The 18939-nt window shown below is 57.1% G+C and overlaps 1 protein-coding gene across 6 annotated transcripts in view; it reads left to right on the top strand.

The window, feature by feature from the left end:
- The first annotated feature begins 522 nt into the window (after positions 1–522).
- CLMB (calcimembrin) overlaps positions 523–18939 on the top strand; it is a 28785-nt gene continuing 10368 nt past the window's right edge. The window contains exons 1-5 of one of the 6 annotated variants that reach the window (XM_081511551.1): positions 523–561; positions 650–731; positions 2082–2145; positions 5342–5496; positions 8567–8611. In XM_081511551.1, the coding sequence (XP_081367677.1) occupies positions 8584–8611 (28 nt within the window). In that variant the 5' untranslated portion in view covers positions 523–561; positions 650–731; positions 2082–2145; positions 5342–5496; positions 8567–8583. Of the gene's footprint in view, positions 732–2081; positions 2146–5341; positions 5497–8566; positions 8612–9719; positions 10000–18939 lie in introns of those variants that run through there. The other 5 variants (XM_081511556.1, XM_081511552.1, XM_081511553.1 and 2 more) reach the window with 5 other exon arrangements.

The following is an 18939-nucleotide window of genomic DNA, read 5'->3' on the forward strand; positions in this document are numbered from 1 at the left end:
GCAGCTGGCCCTTGGATCAGGCGGGTCATCTGAAGCCCCGCAGGCCAGCGCCTAGATGGGTGGAGTGGGGGAGGGGCGCGCTGCTAGCACGTCCCCAGGGCCCGGGACAGGCGGCGGAGATGGTGGAGCCTCCCTTCTCCCCTTTCCCCTTCGCGGCTCGGCGGTGGGGCTCACTCAAGCACGGCCATCCGGTGTAGGGGAACCCTAAGGTCCCACTTCCACCACCCAGGACTGGCGGGGGTGCAGAGCCGCAGGGGGCCTGGCACCCAGCCTCGGGGAGGGGCGCACGGTCCGAACTTTCCCCGGGATCCCCCTTCAGCCTCCCCCACCGGCAGGGCGAGAGGAAACTAAGGAGAGCTGAGTGAGTCCGCGAAGCCGGAGGCGCGGGCGCTGGGCGCGCCCCCGGCTCACTCCCCAGAGAGGCGGCTGGCGGCCCCGCTCCGCCCCAGCGCCGGGCCGGTGCGATCCGGCGCCCGCGGGCGGGGCGGGGCTGCAGTCAGCACCGCCCCCGGGGTCCGGGGAGGGGACGGGGGAGGCGTGTGCGCGGCGGCGGCGGCGGCGGCGAGTGCCGGGAGCGCCGGCCGGGGCGGAGCGGGGCACCCGCGCACTGCCGGGCTCGGGCCATGACCCCCGCTGCTCTCTCTTGTAGGCTCGTCGCCGCGGCCCCTCGAGCCCGGCCGTCGCCGCTACGGGCGCCCGGGCGGGCCCCACAGTGAGCCCGCCAGGAAGCGGTAAGTGCCCCGCGCCGCGCGCCCCGGTGTGGCCAGGCGCTGCCCACTCCACCCTACCCCTCCCCTCCCTTCTGGACGACACTGCTCTTTCCCGAAGCCGCAGCCCCGCCGAGCAGCGTCCACGCCCCGCCAGCTCCTGCCGCGGGAGGGCCGTCCGTGGGGAGGACGGGCCCCCACCCCGGGGGAGGGGTGCGGTAGGGGACCCTCGCGGGATCGGTCGTCCCCCCCTACTTCTTGCAGACTTTTCTGCGGAGACGCAGGTTTGGGGAAAGTTGGGCCCCCTCTGGCCATATTGCAACTTACATCGGGCGCGTGGGGAGGTGTGTCCCCGCCCCTGGAAGCCTCCGGCCCCCCAGTCTCCACCTGCCACCCCACGCGATCACGAGTTCCTGGGGAATGGGCCAGACCGCCATTCCTGAAAGCTGGAGAGGAGCCCGGCCGGGGGGTGGGGGCAGGAGGCCTGGAGAGGAACCATTTCCCCTCTATCGAGTATTTCAGAATGTATTATTTATGAACCGCCTCACTTAGGGGGCCCCTTCGCTCCCAGGGCATCAAAGCAGGTTTGCAACCGCAAAGGGCGATCAGTGTGAACGCGCTCGCCACTTGCCCGGCCCGCTGAGCTCAGCGGAACTGGGGGGAGGCACTCCTTACTTAGGTGGACCCAAAGCCCGGCTCGGCGCCCCGACCCTGGTGGGCGGGGTCGGGGCGGAGGGGACCTCTCTCAGACCTACCCGGGCTGTTAGGCCGCGGTGGTATCCGAAAAGACCGTGCTGGCTGAACCTCTTTAGCCTCGCTGAGAATGGGGAGGAAGAGGCAGGGAAGGCTGCCTGGTGAGGGCCCTCCTGTGATTGGTGCAGCTTTTGTGGAACAAACACCCCATCTTAAAGATGAGGAAACTGAGGCTCCCAGAGGCGCACCTGCATTGGCAGGCTGAGGGGAGGGTGGTTTCCTGCACAGCCCCCAGGGGTGCTCGGGTGGAGCCCCTGGCCCAGGCTGGGTCAACTCCAGAAAGCACCACCTTACCTGTGCAGGCCACACCCACCATGGGTTCCCTGTCCCCACCCTGAATGGGAGGGAGTCGGTGTATTTATGGAAAGACTTAATCCCTCTGCAGGCCCCAAGGAGGCGGCTCCGCCAGCCTAATCTCCTCTCCCTGGAGGCCTTTCACTTGGCTTGCCCTGGGTGGGCCCTGTGCCCCCGGTTGAGATCACCTCTGGAACTTCCCCTCAATGGCCAGGGAAAGACAGCGGTGCTACTTCATGTTGATTGAGCCCTGCATGCTGGTACCCATCACCTGCATTTTGCGTTTTCCTTCTCTGACCTAATAGTGTTGTTATCCCCATTTTACAGATGAGGATACAGAGGCTTGTAAAGATCAAGTGACTGATCCAAGGTCACGCACGGGGGTGGGCGGGTAAGTGGCAAGGCCTAGCCTTGAACCCCTAGCCCTCACAGTGTAGGATCAAACAGTGTAGGCAGACCTTCCCCCGTGAAAATAATGTGTTATATATTTACAATAATGTGTACACCCAGGAGCCCGCTCATAGCCGGCGCAGCCACAGCCTCCCCTCTGAACCTGGGGGGGAGGATTGTGTGTGTCCCATAGACAGTGCCACACTGTAGTTACTTTTTATTTGGTGCAGAGAAAGCAGTAATTTAGTTTTGTGTCTGCAAACCTGAAGGGGGTGAGCTGGCCAGCAGGAAAGCTGAGGGCTAATAGCGACTCCTAACTTCAAGGCTGCTGTAAAAAGGATGACATGTTTTCTAGTTAGCCCCATGATTAATTAACCATTAGCCTAACTTCTAATAGAATACCCCTTATTTTTAAACATTTTTATTGATATCTAACATATGGAAAGTTGCAGAAATTGTACACGTTGAATTTGATCTCAGGCTCAGAGGGCCAGTGCGCAAGTATCGTGCTCACGTTTACATGGCCAATCGGTGGAAGACCACAGCTTGACCCTGGGTGGCCCAAGATGGTGCCCCATGACAGCAAGGCAGGTGCAGGCTTTAGTGGGCACCTTGCCCTCCCCCCAAGCCCGTCATCTTTTGCTTCCTGTGGGCCAGCAGCTGTGGGCCAGGCAAGTGCCCCCTGCGGGTCTGTGGCCTAAAGCCCAGGAGAGGCTCATGTTTGCATTCTGTGTACCAGAAAGGGAGGCATGTTAACGCTTGTAGCATCTGTTCCCAGCGCAGTCCCTTTGGCTGCTGTTGTAGGAATTCTAATCCTGTTGCGAACGGAAAGTATCTTTTTTTTTTTAAAAAAAGGAAGGAAACCAAGATGTGTCATGGGCCTGCTAGGAGCCCCGCTTGGCCAGTCTGTCAGTAGGTTATCCCTGTGTTTGCAGTAAGGGGACCCGCCGGAGAGCTGGTCCCGGGCTCCCTCAGCTGGGAGGGGAAACTGATTCCATCTGGTCTGGTGGGTCCACCCACCTAGGCAAACTGTCACATTCTTCAGCTATGAGTCTCCACCTGTGCCCTCTCCTCCGTCCTCCAGCAAGGTCTTGGTTAAGGGAGTGAGGCTCTGTGCCCTTGTCGAGTCTTGAGCTCCACGGGGCTCTTCCAATTCTGTCTGGGAGGTGACTCCAGAGACAGTGATCAGGCTGCCAGCCCGACTCTGCCTTTCACCGACTCCCTCTCTAGGCTTCCACGGGCCACAGGCCTCATCTGGGAAGCCCAGGTGGCCACCTCCATGTAGGGTTGCTAGGTTTAGCAAATAAAAATAAAGGCTGCCCCGTTCCATGTGAACTGCAGAAAAATGATGGAGGATGTTTTGTAGGAGTCTGTCCCGTGCAGGAGCTGGGCATCCTGTATTTTATTTGGCAGTCTTTTTCTCTGACTGCTCCCAGTTCCAGAGATCTGGTTCATCCCAGGAGGGGTTTATTTCATCCCCTACAGCCCAATCTCCATGATTCCCAAAAGCAGAAACTGAAGGGAAGCTAATAGCAGATCCCTTGTGCCCTGAGTGGTTCTGATGTGTTCCACAGGCAGTGCTACATCTTTATTACTTTTCACTTTGTGCAGAGAACACGTTAGTTTACTATTCTCTTCGCATCAGGCAGTGGGCTGGCGAGCACTACCCTGCTGCGGGCTGGTAGTTTGGGGCTCTTATCTGCAAGGCAGCTATAAAGACAGTAACAGACATCTTGGCCAACGGTGTCCTCTGCCTTGGAGCTGCCCAGGCTTCAGAGGGGCCACGAGGGCCCATTTGATGTGCAGAGTGGCCAACATCCATCTCTCTGGCCACTGCTCAGGGGAGGGGCAGACCCCTGCAGGAGGAAGTAGGTTTTTATCTCTCACCGCCCATCCGTGTCACCAGAGAGTGTTCTGTCGCGGCCATTTGGCAGTAGGGAGATTCTTATGGCCGAGTGCAAGAAAGGACCTTTTTAACTCAAGCTGTTGTGCAAATAATTAACAGCCTGATATTTTGAAGGGAACATAAACAGAGCCCGATTTGATATGAAAGGATGGTTTTTCACACTCCTGTGAATGTGTGAAAGAGAGAGAACATTTATACCTAAACGTGCGGTTCTCTTGGGCCTGATGGCTTGCCTACCTTCTTGCCAAGCTAGGGGGGCCCCTCCCATGGAATCTTTTCTTCCCACCCGTTAAACCTTTGTTTTCTAATTGCACAAATGTGTGTCTTCTGGGTATAAACCTCAGTGTGAAGAATGATAGACATCGAAGCCATGGGGCCCAGAGCTGCTGCTGGACCGCCCAGAGCTCCACTCGGTCATCTGTAAATCAAGGATGCAATGATGTTATCTCGCTGGGTGTTGTCAGATTTAGGAATTTTTATAATGAACTCAGCCTCTTGAAAGCATTAGCTTGACATCTGTGTCAGTGGTGAGGATGAAGTTTAGGGGGACGAAGCCCACTCCCCACAGTCAGGTGTCTGTATGGCTTCCATTTGGACAGATGAACATCCCATTTACCAGGACCATCTCCCTCAAAGGCACCTGCCATCTCTGCCGGGGGCAGCCCCGATCATGGAGGGAGTGGAGTGGACGTGGCGCTGTCCTTGGTCCTACATAGATCACCCTGGGGCGCTCCTCCTTCTGCTATAACAGGCTATACCTCGGACTCGGGGACCGCATGGCAGGCTGCCCCCTGGTTCTCTTCCCACACAGCGTCCCCACAGGCTACTGAAGGGTGACACCATGACGTTGACACATGATGACAATGGTGACAACGGCTCCAGGCCCTGTCCTGGAGGCTGGGTCAGGATGCCTGTTCTACAGCTGAGGACATGGAGCTGGGGGGCAGGGTGGTGGGGGCGAAGCATCAGCGTCTCAGGCTCAGAGAGGAAAAGGACTGGCCAAAGGTCACACAGCCCGCACAGACTCCTGGTTCCTCTCACCCCCTCCCAATGCCACTTCATTCCTCCTGCCCTTGTGGGGTGTTACAGCAACATGCATGGGAATGAGAAAGGTCAGTTGGTGAAAACTCTGGAAGTTTTACAAACGCACATTTAGGTATAAATGTTCTGTCTTTCTGGTTTCCGTGTGATGTTTGCCTGACCCTCGCACAGCTCCCCGTCCCCTGGTGTCCCCTGGATCCAGGCTGCCAGCTCCTCCTCCTTCCTTAACGTCCTTTCTTTTTTCCCTGAGTGTTTGGAGATAGGTATTTCTCAAGTCACAGGACAGCTTTAGCGACAAAACCTATCCATTGAGGACAGTTTTCCAGGAGGAGCAGTGAACCAGAGCACCTTCCCCCAGCCAGAGCTGCGGTCCCTGGCCACCCCTCCAGCCACGTCAGATACGGGGTAGGGGAGTTGGATATGATGCTTCCCACTGCTTTCTGGCTGCTACCAGGGGGCGGGGGGAGTTCTGTGGAGTCTGGGTAAATACCTGCTCTTTGCTTTCTCTTGCTGAATGCTTCCCTTGAATAGCTTCAAGTTTCAAAAAAGTTACAAGAACAGTAGGAACTAGTGTATATCCTTCACCGGAAGTGAATGTGTAGCCATGGTTGCTTCATTGGCTTGGATTTCTGGCCAGACTCTGAGAGTGAAGCTGCAGAAATGATGGCCCGGGACCCTAAACACCCCAGTGTGTGTGTCCTCAGAGCAGGGACCACCTCTTACAAAACGCAGCCCAGTGATCAAAATCACAAACTTGACCATGGCCCCATGCTGTCACCTCCTGGACAGGTGTCTTTCTTTTGACCGTTTTACTACTTTTCAAACTAGAGACAGAAACATGTCGTGAACGCCCGTGTCCCAGCATCAGTAGCAGACAAGGCAGCACCCCGCACCCTCCATGCCTCTGCTGCTGTTTCTCTGTTAGACTTTACAGCAAAGTCCTGCTGTTGCTTCATCAGTGTGGACTTCAGCGTGAATCACTGTCTTGTAGCCCCGGGGTGGGGGGTGTCGTGTAAGCTGTTGGGTGGGCGGTGGCCAGCACGTGCCCCAGACAGAACGGAAGAGTGTGGACTGTGAGATCAGAGTTCACTGCATGGCTGTGATGTGGTGTGGCCAGCAGGGGCCCTGACCTCAGGGCTGTAGACCCCTGGGCAAGAGACCCACGAGAGAGACGGGAGAGGAGCTCTGGGGTTGAAAGCGTAGGCTTGGAATCCCTGCCCCACCATCTACTCCCCATACAACCTTTCTGCAGGTTAAGTAACTTGCCGGTGCCTCAGTTTCCCCATCAGCAAAGTGGGGATCAGAATGGCCCCAGTGTCACCAGGCTGTCGTGAGGTTTACATGACCGTGAATGGAGGCGCTCCAGAGGGCACTGGGCACAGAGTGGGTGCTCGAGAGAGGCGCCCATCCTACCCCACAGGCCTTCTCTGGGGCTCTCTCTTCCTCCAGCGCCGTCCCCACCGCCCAAGGAAGGCAGCTCCTGGCAGCTCATCCCACCCATTAGAATCGCCCCACCCCTCCCTCCAGAGCTTTGGAAAAGCCCAGTCCAGACCGCAGCCCAGGCCAATGGGGAACCACTGGGGGAGGGACCCCCTGCCAGGCTCTGGTCACAGCCCAGGGAGCTGCAGCTCCAGGCCTGCTGCAAGTAGGAAGCACTTCCTTTACACGCAGCGTCCTGACTCTGTTCCCATCCGTGTCTGTCTGTCCCTCTTGCCCTCTCTCTCCCCAGTCCATCCCCTACCTGCCCACAAGTCCACCTTGGTAAAACTGAAGCCTTTGCCCTGGCCCCTCCTCCAGACTGACCCCTCCTGGGGTCCCACCATCTCACCAGCCGATACATCACCCCAGCTTCCAGCAGCTTCTCCCCCCACCCTGGCTGCCCCGCCTTCTCCAGTGTTCAGACTCCACGGTTTCTGGCCCAGAGCTGAGCATCTGGGATCCCATGGGACCTTGTTACAATGCCGATTCTGGCTCATTGCACCCAGGTGGGGCTGAAAGGCTGCACTGTTAATGAGCTCCTGGGGGTGCTGAGGCTGCTGGTAGCAAGGCCTGAGGGGCTCTGGCCTGCACAGCCCGCTAGAATGCGGAAGCTACTACATGTGCTCAGGATAACCCCTCCACTATGTAACCAGCCTCCAGAGACCCCGCAGTGCAGCTCAGCCTGGGCCCTTCTGTGGCCTGTTCCTCTGGTGGGCCACGCCCCCGCGTGTGCTTTGAGCCTTTGCACATTTTGTTCCTGCAGCCTGGGGGTTTCCCGCTTGGCTGGCTCCTGTCTTTGGGGACATGGTCCCCAGGCCTCCCAGGCTGGGACTGGAATCCTTCTCAGGCCTCCTGGCCTCAGACAGCACCACTGCACCCTTACTCAGGTGCAGGGTCCCGTTTGGCCTTGTATCCACCCGTGTCTGGTCTCCGAAGACCAGATGCCAGGATGGGAAATGTGTAAGTATATTGAGGAAAGTAGGGAAGGGGACTGGGAGGCCTGAACCCAAGGAACGAGGGAGGAGGAGACAGCAGGACCGGTGGGAGACACCCACGGACAGTTGGCCAAGCCAGAGGCAGCCATCAGGGCGCCTCTCTCAGGTCCCTGCCTCCCATCCAGGCTTGCAGCGTAAGGGCGGTGGAGACCTGTAGGGCGCTGCTCATGGCCACCCCCCGGCCCCTGGTGTCTCCCTGCGAGTGCAGGAATCCCCATCCTCAGCCTCTCAAGAGCCCCGAGCACCCCCCCTGCAGAGCTTCGCAGACCCCTGCGGGGGGCCCTCGTGGGGGTCAGGGCAGTCCTGGGTTGGAACCCCAACTCTACTCCTAGTAAGCTGTGTGGCCTCAGGTAGCCACCACCACCTCTTTGAGCCTTGATGTTCTCATCCATAAAGTGGGGACAGTGATAGCACCTCCCAGGGTTGTAACAGAGTCAAGTGTCAGGAGACCATGAGCCACTGCCTGTTTCTCCAGCAGCTCCTCAGAACACCCACCTTGCAGGGAGACGGTGGGAGATTTTAACCCCCATGGACTGGGGACTGGGCTCCTTTCAGCCATTAGGACTCAGAAGAATTTGCATTTTAGGAGAGGAGGCCTCATTTTAACAGAAGGCACACCACACCCATCATGGGGCTCAGGGCCACCCTGCAGCCCCACCTGGGGCCCTCTCGTCCCCGAAACAGCCACACGCTGGCCCCTCGAAGGCAGGGCCAGTGCTGCAGGTTCTGCCCCATCACGCGGGCCAGACCTCTCCTGCACCTTCACCAGCTCGGCCGCCGCACCGGGCCTCCCTCCAGCGTGTTCAGCTTTGAGACGCCTGAAAGTTTTTTCCACCAGCACACGCTCGTCTCTGAGCAAATTCAGCCCAGATGTAGCCGGCAGGCACCGTGACCTCGGCCGCGGTTTCTCTCCGCCACTGCTTCCTGTTGTGCACCCGTCAGGCCGGGTGGGGGCCTGGCCACGCGTGGCCGATACAAACAAGCCTCTCCTCTCTCCTCAGGCTGCAGAGGCGCCGACATGGGGCTGAAGCTGACCTGCCTGAAAGGTAAGCAGGCAGCTCTCTCCCTCCAGCTCTTAAGGGGGACGCCCGGGGGGAGGTGGAGTGAGGCCAGAGACAGGGTAGACCCTGAGACCCCAGCGGTGCTGCCCTGAACTGGGAGGGGGGCACCTCCACTAAAGGCAGCACCGGTACACAGCAGGCGCCGTCTAAGTGTGTGCTCTGGCTCAGTGCTCCTCCAGGCCTTTCTGTCCCTGGAGCTGAGTGATGGGGGGACGTTGTAGTGCTCCCCCACACCTCGTCTGCCCCCCTCAGAGGGATGCACCCCAGGCTGGGCAGGGTCAGGGGTAAAGGGCCCTGCAGGGCGGTGCCAGGCATGCACGGGACGGGGTTTGCCTGAGGGACTGTTACCACGACGCAGGTGGTGAGCTCGGTGGTCCCACCTGCTGCGGGCTGGGCAGGGAGGCCTGGGAAAGGGGCAGGACCAGCAGGGTTGCAGGTTGCAGAATCATCGAGGGGTGTGTAGGTGTCGGTCCAGGCAGCCCAGACCTCTGTCTTCTGCTCTGGACCTTTCCATCCAGCGTTCGGACGTCCCAGGGGCACCTCAGACCAATGGGGCCCACAGGAAGCTCGTTATTGGGGGACAGATGCTCCCCCATCTCCCCAGCCTAACATCTGGAGTCACCCCTACAGCTTCTCGCCCATTGCAACATGCCCACCAGCCCTGACTCCCCTCCTGCCGGCTCCCACTCTGTCCTTCTGTGACAGGGCGTCGGGAGGTACTGGAGGGTCCCCCCAGGGATGAGGGACCAGCCTTCAGGTCCCGCTGCTGGGATGAGAAGCCCCAGGAGAGCCCCTGGGTGGCCCTCAGTGGGGGCGGAGGCATCTTGATGGACCCTTCCTCTAAGACTGCGGGCCAGTGGGGAGCAGCGGTCCCCATGGAGGAGTCAGGCAAGGGAGGTGCTTGCTGAGCGGGCGTCCAGGAGAGTAGGGTCCTGTGGTTGGGTCCAGAGACCGAAGCCTTGGGCTGCAAGAACGCTCTTCCCTTAGACCGTGCTGGGCACAGAACAGGCGTTCGGGACAAGCTTTCTGTTCTGGTTGTTAATTGTGGTAAAATAGACATAACATAGAGTGTTCCCTGTTAACCATTTCTAAGCATACAACCCAGTGGCATTAAGGGCATTCACGTTGCTGTGCAAGCGTCACCACCGTCACCTCCAGAGCTCTTCCATCTTCTCCAGCTGAAACTGCATCCTCATTAAACATGAGCCCACCCTTCCTCTCCCTGGAGCCCTGCCCCCCACCAACTACTTTTGTCTCTCTGAAAGTGCCCACTGGGGTGCCTCACGGAAGCGGAATCGTATGGCCTCTGCTGTTTTGTGTCTGGCTTCCTTCAAGTTCAGCATAATGGTGAAGCTTCATCCGTGTTGTGGCAGGTGTGTTGGGACCTCCTTCCTTTTCGAGGCTGAATAGTATTCTGTGGTGTGTGGGCCACGTTTGTTTTGTTCAACCCTGGATGGATGCTGGGCTGCCTCCAGGTTTGGCTGTTGCGCCATCTATGACAAACCAAGATGCTGGAGGGGCCTCTGGGAACCAGTTGCCTCCCCGCCCGAGGCTGGGGGTCGGCCAGGGGAGGAGGTCCAGCAGCCGCAGGTGCTGAGAAGCCCTGGGAGGCGCCCCCCACCCCACCCCCACCAGCAGGACTGAAGCCTGGGTGGCAGGCTGAGTGCTCCTGGGCCGGGAGCTTTTAAGAAGGGCCCCGGAGAAGCTAAGTGCTGGGAGGAGTGTGGGAACGTGGGGTGCTCATGCATTTTTCATTGCTGGCTCTCCGGGGTCCACCCATCACCCTCTCCCACCCCCCAGCCACATCTAGCCTTGGTCTCTGGAGATGACGAGGCCCACACAGGCTTGGGTGTGACTTAGGACATGGGATGGGGGTGGGGCAGGGCATAGAAGCCCTCTCCCTGGGTCTAACGAGGACCACCTAGGTCCTCCGCCAGCCCAGGGGGCCACCAGCCCAGGGGGCCAGGGCCTTCCCCCTGTCGGAGCCTGATTCTTACAGCAGACTGCCTATGGCTGGGTCCTACACCCCTGACATCTGCAGTCGTCCACGTCTGTCCTTTGCTGCCCACAAGTGCGGGTCCACCTGGTTTTCTTGCTGGGATATGTAGTCTGGGCACCGTCTCATGTTTCAGTTCAGTCCAGTCACTCAGTCGTGTCCGACTCTTTGTGACCCCATGGACTGCAGCATGCCAGGCCTCCCTGTCCATCACCAACTGCCGGAGCTTGCTCAAACTCAACGTCCATTGAGTCGGTGATGCCATCCAACCATCTCATCCTCTGTCGTCCCCTTCTCCTCCTGCCTTCAATCCTTCCCAGCGTCTCGTGTTTGTTTTTTATTTGATGTCAAGTGCGGGGGCTGTGTTTCTGCAGGCCGTGTCACTTTCACAGTGCTTGAATGCCTCCGTCCAGTTCTGCTGAGGATGGGTCTTTGGGTCATTTCTGGCATGCTCTTTTTGTGGATAATGTCATTTTGAAGGTCTCTGCCCTAAGTACTGGTTTATTTGGCTGCCCCGGGTCTTTGCTGTGGCACATGTGATCTTTCAGTTGAGGTTTGCGTGATCTAGTTCCCTGACCAGGATTTAAACACAGACCCCTGCATTGGGAGTGCTGACCACCAGGGAAGTTCCCGCTTTGTGAATTTTTTTTAAATTATTATTTCTTTGGGATAAATTTCAGAAATCAGGATGATCTAGTCAAATAATAAGGGTAAATGGTGGCATCTTCCTGGGAGCTTGGCCTGGACAAGGCCCTGGTCTGTGCATTCTGAGTGGAACCGTGGCTCATCCATCCCTCCTCCCACTGTGAAGTGGGCACTTCTGGGATCCCCAGTTTCCAGATGAGAAAGCTGAGAAGCAGAGAGGTCATGTACTTGCCTGGGGCCACACAGTAGGGACCCAGGTGGGGTTTGAACACAGGCAGGCTGTCCCAGAGGCCTAGCTTTAGCCACTACTGGCATGGCCTCTTCAGAGGAAAGCCTTTTAATTCAACGCTTGAAGTCACCCGAAACTTGATTCTCACGGTCTCTTAAATCTTCACATGAGTCGTAAACTTAGTTCATCTTCACATTAACTCAGATGGTGTCTTAAGTTTCCACTGTAACAGATTATCACAGATGGGGGGAGGGGGGCGTGGTTCAAACCACAGACGTCTATTCATGTTTCCTCCCAGTTCTAGAGGCCTGAAGTCTGAAATCAGAGTGGGCCATGTTCCCTCTGGGGGCTCCAGAGGTGGGGTCTTTCCTGCGTCTTCCAGCTCCTGGGGGCTCCAGGCGTCCTTGGGTTGTGGCCACCTCCCTCCAGCCTCTGCCTCTGTCTCCACACCGCCTCTGCTTTTGTCTTACGAAAACACCAGTCTTTGGACTTAAAGCCAGTCTTAAGTACAAGATGATTGCATTATAAGGTCCTTCACTACTTACGTCTGCAAAAAACTTATTTCCAAATAAGGTCAGAGTTTGCATTTCTGGATGGGCGTGGATTTGGAGGGACTCTCCTCAAACTCACCGCATGTCACTTCACTTCTGAGCCTCCCGCATGGGGGACAAGAAGGCAGTTCTTTGTTTTAGTTTTAGAATGTGCTCATTGCCTGTCTGGCGATAAAGACACAGCCCAAGATGGCGATCACAGGAGTGTGACATCAGAGGGCTGTGCCGAAGTCCTTGTGTTTCTGGTTCCAAAGGAGCGTGGGGACACTTTGAATGGGCTCCATGTGCTTAAAGCCCAGCCATAGCAGCCGTGACCTTTGGGAATGGTCCACTGCCCCGAGAGCACATCCCTCGCTCCTTCTCATGTAAAGGCTGTTGTGTCCTGGGCGTCCCCCCAGTCACTCACCTCATCCTCACTGTGTCTGGACAACGTAGCTAACTTTACAAATGGGGAGACTGAGGCACAGGGACCAGGGCTCAAGGCCCCAGGGCGGGTCGTTGGGGCTTGGCCCGGCAGACGGCACATGAGTGTGATGAGGGGTTTCCCTGATTTGTGAGCAGTTCTGTCCTGGTCTGTCCTCGTCAGCCTTGAAGTGGGGGCACCACCAGGAATCAGCATGGTGGGGCCCTGTGGTTTTCAGCGGGGATCCCCAACCTGCAGTCTCAGCACCACCTGAGAACAAGACAGAGGTGAGAATTCTCAGGACCCACTCGGACCTGCCACATCAGGAGCTCCGGCATTTCTTGCATTGTCTCTGAGGTATCCCAGGACGTGCTCAAGGTGGAGAACCACTGGCGAGGTGACTCTGGAGTCAGAGAGATTGGGTTCAAATCCCAGTCCTGCTCCCAACCACTTCACATGCCCAAGCCTCAGTTTCCCCATCTGTGAAATGGACTGATGAGTGGCAGCATCTCCTGGACCAGGTGTCAAGAATGATCTGAGATGAGTGCTAGAGATGGTGCCCCCGGGGTTCCTGGCCCTTCACGCCTTTCTGCTCTGGAGGAGCTCCAACTACAGCTGTGTGGGGACCTTGCCGGGGAGGGGGGGGGCAGGCCAGTCGGGGGTCAGGTAGAGTGGGGAAAGTTAACCTGCAGGTGTGGCCTTTCCCATTGGGGTCTCCTCAGGGGCCTGGTGTGGTCTCTGGGACTCCCGAGAGCTTGCTGGCTCCAGCCCCAGCCAACTTCATCATCACCATGGAGACGGGATGCAGAAGATGGGGCTGGTCCCAGGGGACTGTCCTTCTGGGGCTAGGCAGGAAAGGGCCAGGAGATGGAGACTTTGTCCAGGTTTGTTGTTTGGTTCATTTGTTATAATAGGCTTTATTTTTTAGAATGGTTTTAGATTTATATTAACAGAAAAATTGTGAAGAGAGTACATGGTTGTCATACACCCCACGACCAGTTTTTCGTGTAGTCAGCACCTTACATGAGTGTGGTATGTTCTTTATGGCCAATGAATCGATACTGATCCATTATTTTAACTAAAGAGCATACTGTATTCTGATTTCCCAGTTTTTACCTGGTTCTGTCTGTGGATCTGATCCAGGACCCACCTTACATTTAGTCATCATGTGTCCTTAGGCCCCTCTGGCCTGAGCCAGTTTCTCAGAAGGTCCTTCTGTTTGTAACCTTGACCATCCTGAGGAGTATGGTCAGGTGCTGTGTAGGTTGGGTTTGGCTGACGTTGGTAGGTGTTCATAGTCTCTTTTGTGGAGTATGTGATGATGGTGAGGGTGGCGATGAGGACACAGGTGCAGTCTCCAGGCCACTGGGACCCCTGACTGCCCAGGCATCCTTCCTGGCTCCCTGTGGGGCCTCAGAACCTCTGCTCCCAGTAACTCAGGTTTGGGTTACTGGGAGCTGGCAGTTACAAGAATGTTCATCTTTCTGATTGGCGTTTAGAGGCCCAAGACTAGCCTCAGGTCATGGCAAAGAAAAAAAGAAAGAGTCACCCTATACAGCCCCCTTCCAGTGTGAACATGTGGTTCCAGCTGTCCTGCAGCGGGGTCCAGAGTTGGTGGAGAGAATGTTCATCTCACAGTGCAGGGAACAGCATTCTTGGCAGAGGGAACAGCAGATGCAAAGCCCCAGAGACAGGAACAGACTTGGTGAGCTGTCAAGTGTGGTTGGAACTGGAGGCAGGGGCAGGGGCCAGGCAGAGGAGCTGAGGCCATGGAGCAGGCAGGGCTGTGGGAGCACAGGTTTTCATTAAGAATTTCTCTCCAGAGTCATAGGAGGCACTGGAATCACTTGAGAGCAGGGACCTCGCCCTCCATGGGACTTCAGACTCACTTGAGAGGCGCATTGGAGGGGGTGGCCCTGGCCCTCTGACCAGGGCAGGGATTCTTTTTTTTTTTTTAATAATTTTATTTATTTTTGGCTGTGCTGGGTCTTCATTGCTGCCTGAGCTTTTTTCTAGTTGTGGAGAGCGGGGCTACTCTCTAGTTGCAGTGCACGGGGTTCTCATTGCGGTGGCTTCTCTTGTTGTGGAGCACACGGCTCAGCAGCTGTGGTCCCCAGGCTCTAGAGCACAGGCTCAGTGGTTGTGGCACACGGGCTTAGTTGCCCCGAGGCACGTGGGATCTTCCCGGGTAAGGGATCGAACCCGTGTCCCCTGACTGGCAAGTGGATTCTTTACCACTGAGCCACCAGGGAAGCCCAGGGATTCAGTTTGGATGAAGCTGTGCAGCCTGGGGTGAGAACCACTGTCTGGGCCCGTGCCCTTGCTATTCAGGGCGCCCTGTGGTGTAGACTGACTACCCAGAGGTGACAAGAACCAAGTGAGCTTGGCTGGGCTTCAGGGAGGCAGGCTTCCTCCTGGAACCTCCTGTACAGATCTCTGCCCAGGAGACAGGGGCTCCCCCCGCCTGCTCAGAGGAGGGGTGGGCAGTCGCAGCCGGTTGTGAATGCCAAGGCAGATGGGGCTTAGTCTGGCTCCACCCCATCCCAGGGGTGAGCTGGCAGCCCTCCAGGCTCAGAGCAGGGATTTACCCCTAGTCAGGCTTAAGCTAAACCCAGCACCTGCTATCCTCCTGAAGGAGGGGGCAGAACCCAAGCCTCGCGGCAGGTGGGAGAGGGGAGTCGCAGTCTCTAACTGGGGCCCACACAGGATTAACCTGCATCTCCTCCTTGCTTCTGGGGCTCCACAGGGGCAGGAGTCACGCTGCCTTCTTCATCCCTGGAGCCCTGTTCACAGCTGTGGGTCAGCACACAGTAGGGACACAATTGACGTTGGTAGAACGAGCACTCTTTTGAATTTAATTGAGATGCAGAGACCCTCCCAGGACTGGCCCTGACTGGCCAGGGCAGCTGTGCCGTCTCATCCCCTCGCCCAGGTCAGCGGTCCACTCCTGCCCTCCACCCCACTCCACCTCTCCTGTCATCCACTCAGTGGGGCTTTGAGGAGACTCACTCATGATGCCCTGGTTACAGGTGGGGCTCCTGAGGCCTCAGGTGGGAAAGCTCCTGGCCTGGGTCACACAGCAGCCACGCGGGGGCCCCGAGGGCCTTGGCATCCTGACCGGGCACCTGGACACGAGCCCCCACCCTAGCTCCGTGCCCACAGTTCCCTCTGGGCAAGGCCTGGGCGAGGTGCTCCAGAAGTGCTGTGGGCTGAAGGAGGCTGGAGAGGGCAGGCAGGAGGGGGCTGGATTCGCTGCCTGGTTCCCGCGGCTCTCAAGGGCTGGGGGCCTCATGCTGCTCCCAGGGAAGTGAGTGCTCACCAGCTGTTGGCTGCCAGCACATGCCTGGCCTGGGAGGCTGACCTCTCTCCATCCTGGGCTGTGGTTCCCAAGCCTCTGAGTAGGGGTATGCCCGACTTGGTGAACTGTTTTCTTAAGCTGTGGGTAGGTGCTGTGAGGGGCTGGGCTGTGAACCCTCAGCGGGCAGCGCTCTGGGCCACTGGGGACCAGCCTATCCCTGTGGGGTGAATCTGGGCTGCACAGCCCAGCATCTATACTCGGGCTGAAGGCTCAGACCGGGTGCTGTGGGACAGGTGCTGAGGACACCTGTCACAGCCACTGGCCACTGCCAGCCTCTGCTCCTCTAGACATGCCCTAGTGGCCCAGCCAAGGGCTACCCCTGGTGGGTCAGAAGGGTGAGCCATGAGGGGAGCACTCTGCAGCTGTGAAGAAGGACCTACAGCTCTGTCTGAATGGATAGGGAGCCATTTCCAACATGAGCCGTAAAGTGAGAAGAACAGGGTGTGAAACAGTGGGTCCAGTGCCACCACTTGTGTGGTTAGTTGCTCAGCTGTGTCCAACTCTTGCAACCCCATAGACTGTAGCCTGGCAGGCTCCTCTGTCCATGGAATTCTCCAGGCAAGAATGCTGGAGTGAAGGAATATGCCAGTGATCATATGATCTGCAGATACATAGAATATTCTGGAAGAAGATAGTAATCATGGCTGTCTCCAGATGAAGAGGTGAAAGAGAGCTGGGTGGCGGGAGAGTGAGGTGACAGCAGGACTCAGACGGACCTGAGTCTCTTCCAGGAGCCCGTGTCCCTGACCTGGGGACACCAGCTCGACCCCATCCCCTGGATGCTGTGAGGTTGACTCCTGGCCCCTGCGACCACACACTGGGCCGTGCTCCTGAGTGGCTCAAGGAAAATGGAGTGTTCCTCATGGCATTCCCATCCCCCCTTACCTCTCCAGGCCTACACTCCTAATCCTCCCCTGGCCCCCTCACTGTCCTTTTACTGTCTTACCTCGTCACCTTGATCAGACCACTCCTGCAGCAGGAATGCCTCAACACCCACCCCCACCGCCTTTTCCCCATTCCACCTCCTAAATCTGTCTCAACCTGTCCTCAAAAATTGTTTTATTTCTCTTTTAATTATTTTATTTTTTGGATGTGTAAAACACCTGCATGGTACAGAGTGTAAAATGTGCAGAAGGATTAACGCAGTAAAAGCCAGCCTGCCCTCACTGCTCTCCCAGCCACCCACTTGGAGGCAGCCTCCCAGTCTTCCATGGGCTCTGCTGTCTGGCTGCCCATCTGTACCCATCTCAGGCCTCAGCTGCCCACAGCTGGGGGACACATCCTTGTCCTCAGGACCCAGGCTCCCCCAGGTGCTCCTCAGTTTTCCCTGAGTAACACCAGTCACCTCCTTCTCTGAGAGTACCTGGAATTTCCTTGCCTAATTGCACAGTAATAACCACAGTATTCTATGAATAGCAGTGATGACTATTCATAGTAGCAGTAACAGTATGGCCCCACCAAGCTGTTGGCCAGGCTGCCCCAGACACCTTCCACCTAACCTCATGTGTCCTTACGAGCACCCTGCAGGTTATGGGTTAGCATCTAGAGCGCAAGTTTGAATATTCTGGCAAGGGGCCGACCACATATATAGTATCTTTGCAGCTAAGGAAACACAAGCTCAGAGAGGTTAAGAAGCCTTGCTCAGCCCACACAGCTGGCGAAGGGCAGACTGGGGAGGCCAGTCCCTCTGGCTCAGGCCATCCTTAAGCCCCTTCCCATGGCTCCGGCCACACAGGTGTGCAGCAGGGCCACTCGAGACAAAGGAAACCAGTCACCCTCGGGTGCCTACTCTCTGAAATGCCCAGATATTGTCTCAGTTAGCGCTGACCATGGTTCTCAGCTCTGGGCAGAGCTGCCACATTTAGGAAGAAAAAACAAAAAAAAAGTGGGATGAATTTCAAATAAACGAGGTCTAGTTGTCTAGGATAAGTATATCCCTCGTATAGCATGGGCCGTAACTCTGAAAAACTGGTTTGTCCTGAATCTTATCTGGCAACCCTACCTCCAGGGGACGCTTGGCAGTGTCTGGAGACACCCTTTGTTGTCACAAATGCGGGAGCTACAGCATCTAGGGGCCAGGGTGCTGCTCCACCCTGTCCAGCACTCAGGCCGGCCCCACTACAGAGTAACCTGGTCCCGGATGCCAGCAGCGCTGAGGGTGGGGACCCCTTGCACTCATCACATACCACCCACGGCCCAGGCAGGCATCGAGGGCTTTGCAGATTTTCTTTGACCTCAGGCCTCCGTCATGCTCCGAGGGAAGGACTATTCTTGAGTCCATTTTAGAGGCCAGTAGACCAAGGGCCGGAGATGGCAATGGCACCCCACTCCAGTACTCTCGCCTGGAAAATCCCGTGGACAGAGGAGCCTGGTGGGCTGCAGTCCATGGGGTCATTAAGAGTCGGACACGACTGAGCGACTTCACTTTCACTTTTCACTTTCATGCATCGGAGAAGGAAATGGCAACCCACTCCAGTGTTCTTGCCTGGAGAATCCCAGGGATGGGGGAGCCTGGTGGGCTGTCGTCTATGGGGTCGCACAGAGTCGGACACGACTGAAGTGACTTAGCAGCAGCAGACCAAGGGCCAGACTTCCCGGGTGGCCCAGCGGTAAATAATCTGCCTGCAATTCAGGAGACGCAGATTCGATCCCTGGGTTGGGAAGATCTCCTGGAGGAGGCAATGGCACCCCACTCCAGTATTCTTGCCTGGAGAATCCCCACTGACAGAGGAGCCTGGCGGGCTACAGTCCATGGGGTCGCAAAGAGTTGGACACGACTGAGCGACTAAGCAAAGCACAGGGAGGCGAACACACTCCCCACTTTGCGATGCCTTTCTCTCTGGCTCCTCCTCCCAAGTTCTCTCTCCAGCAGCTCATCCCTGACGCAAGCTGGGGCTTTTTCCTTAATTAAAAAGAGATTTAAAGCATCCACTGCCATCTCCACTGGGCCTGAGCTGCCGAGAAAAGGTAAAACCCCTCCCGCCTGCCCTGGCCTCATTTGTAGTAATGCAAGGCTTTCCCCTTAATTGGAATTTAAAAAAAAAAAAAAAAGATTAAGTGCATCTGGAACCCTCAGAAGCATTTGTCCATTTGTTTTTTGAAAGATCGGCACTAAATCCAGACGCCTGGTC

Source organism: Giraffa tippelskirchi, chromosome 7 (genome assembly GCF_054371585.1).
Source record: "Giraffa tippelskirchi isolate mGirTip1 chromosome 7, T2T-mGirTip1v1.2.pri, whole genome shotgun sequence".
Taxonomy (NCBI): Eukaryota; Metazoa; Chordata; class Mammalia; order Artiodactyla; family Giraffidae; genus Giraffa; species Giraffa tippelskirchi.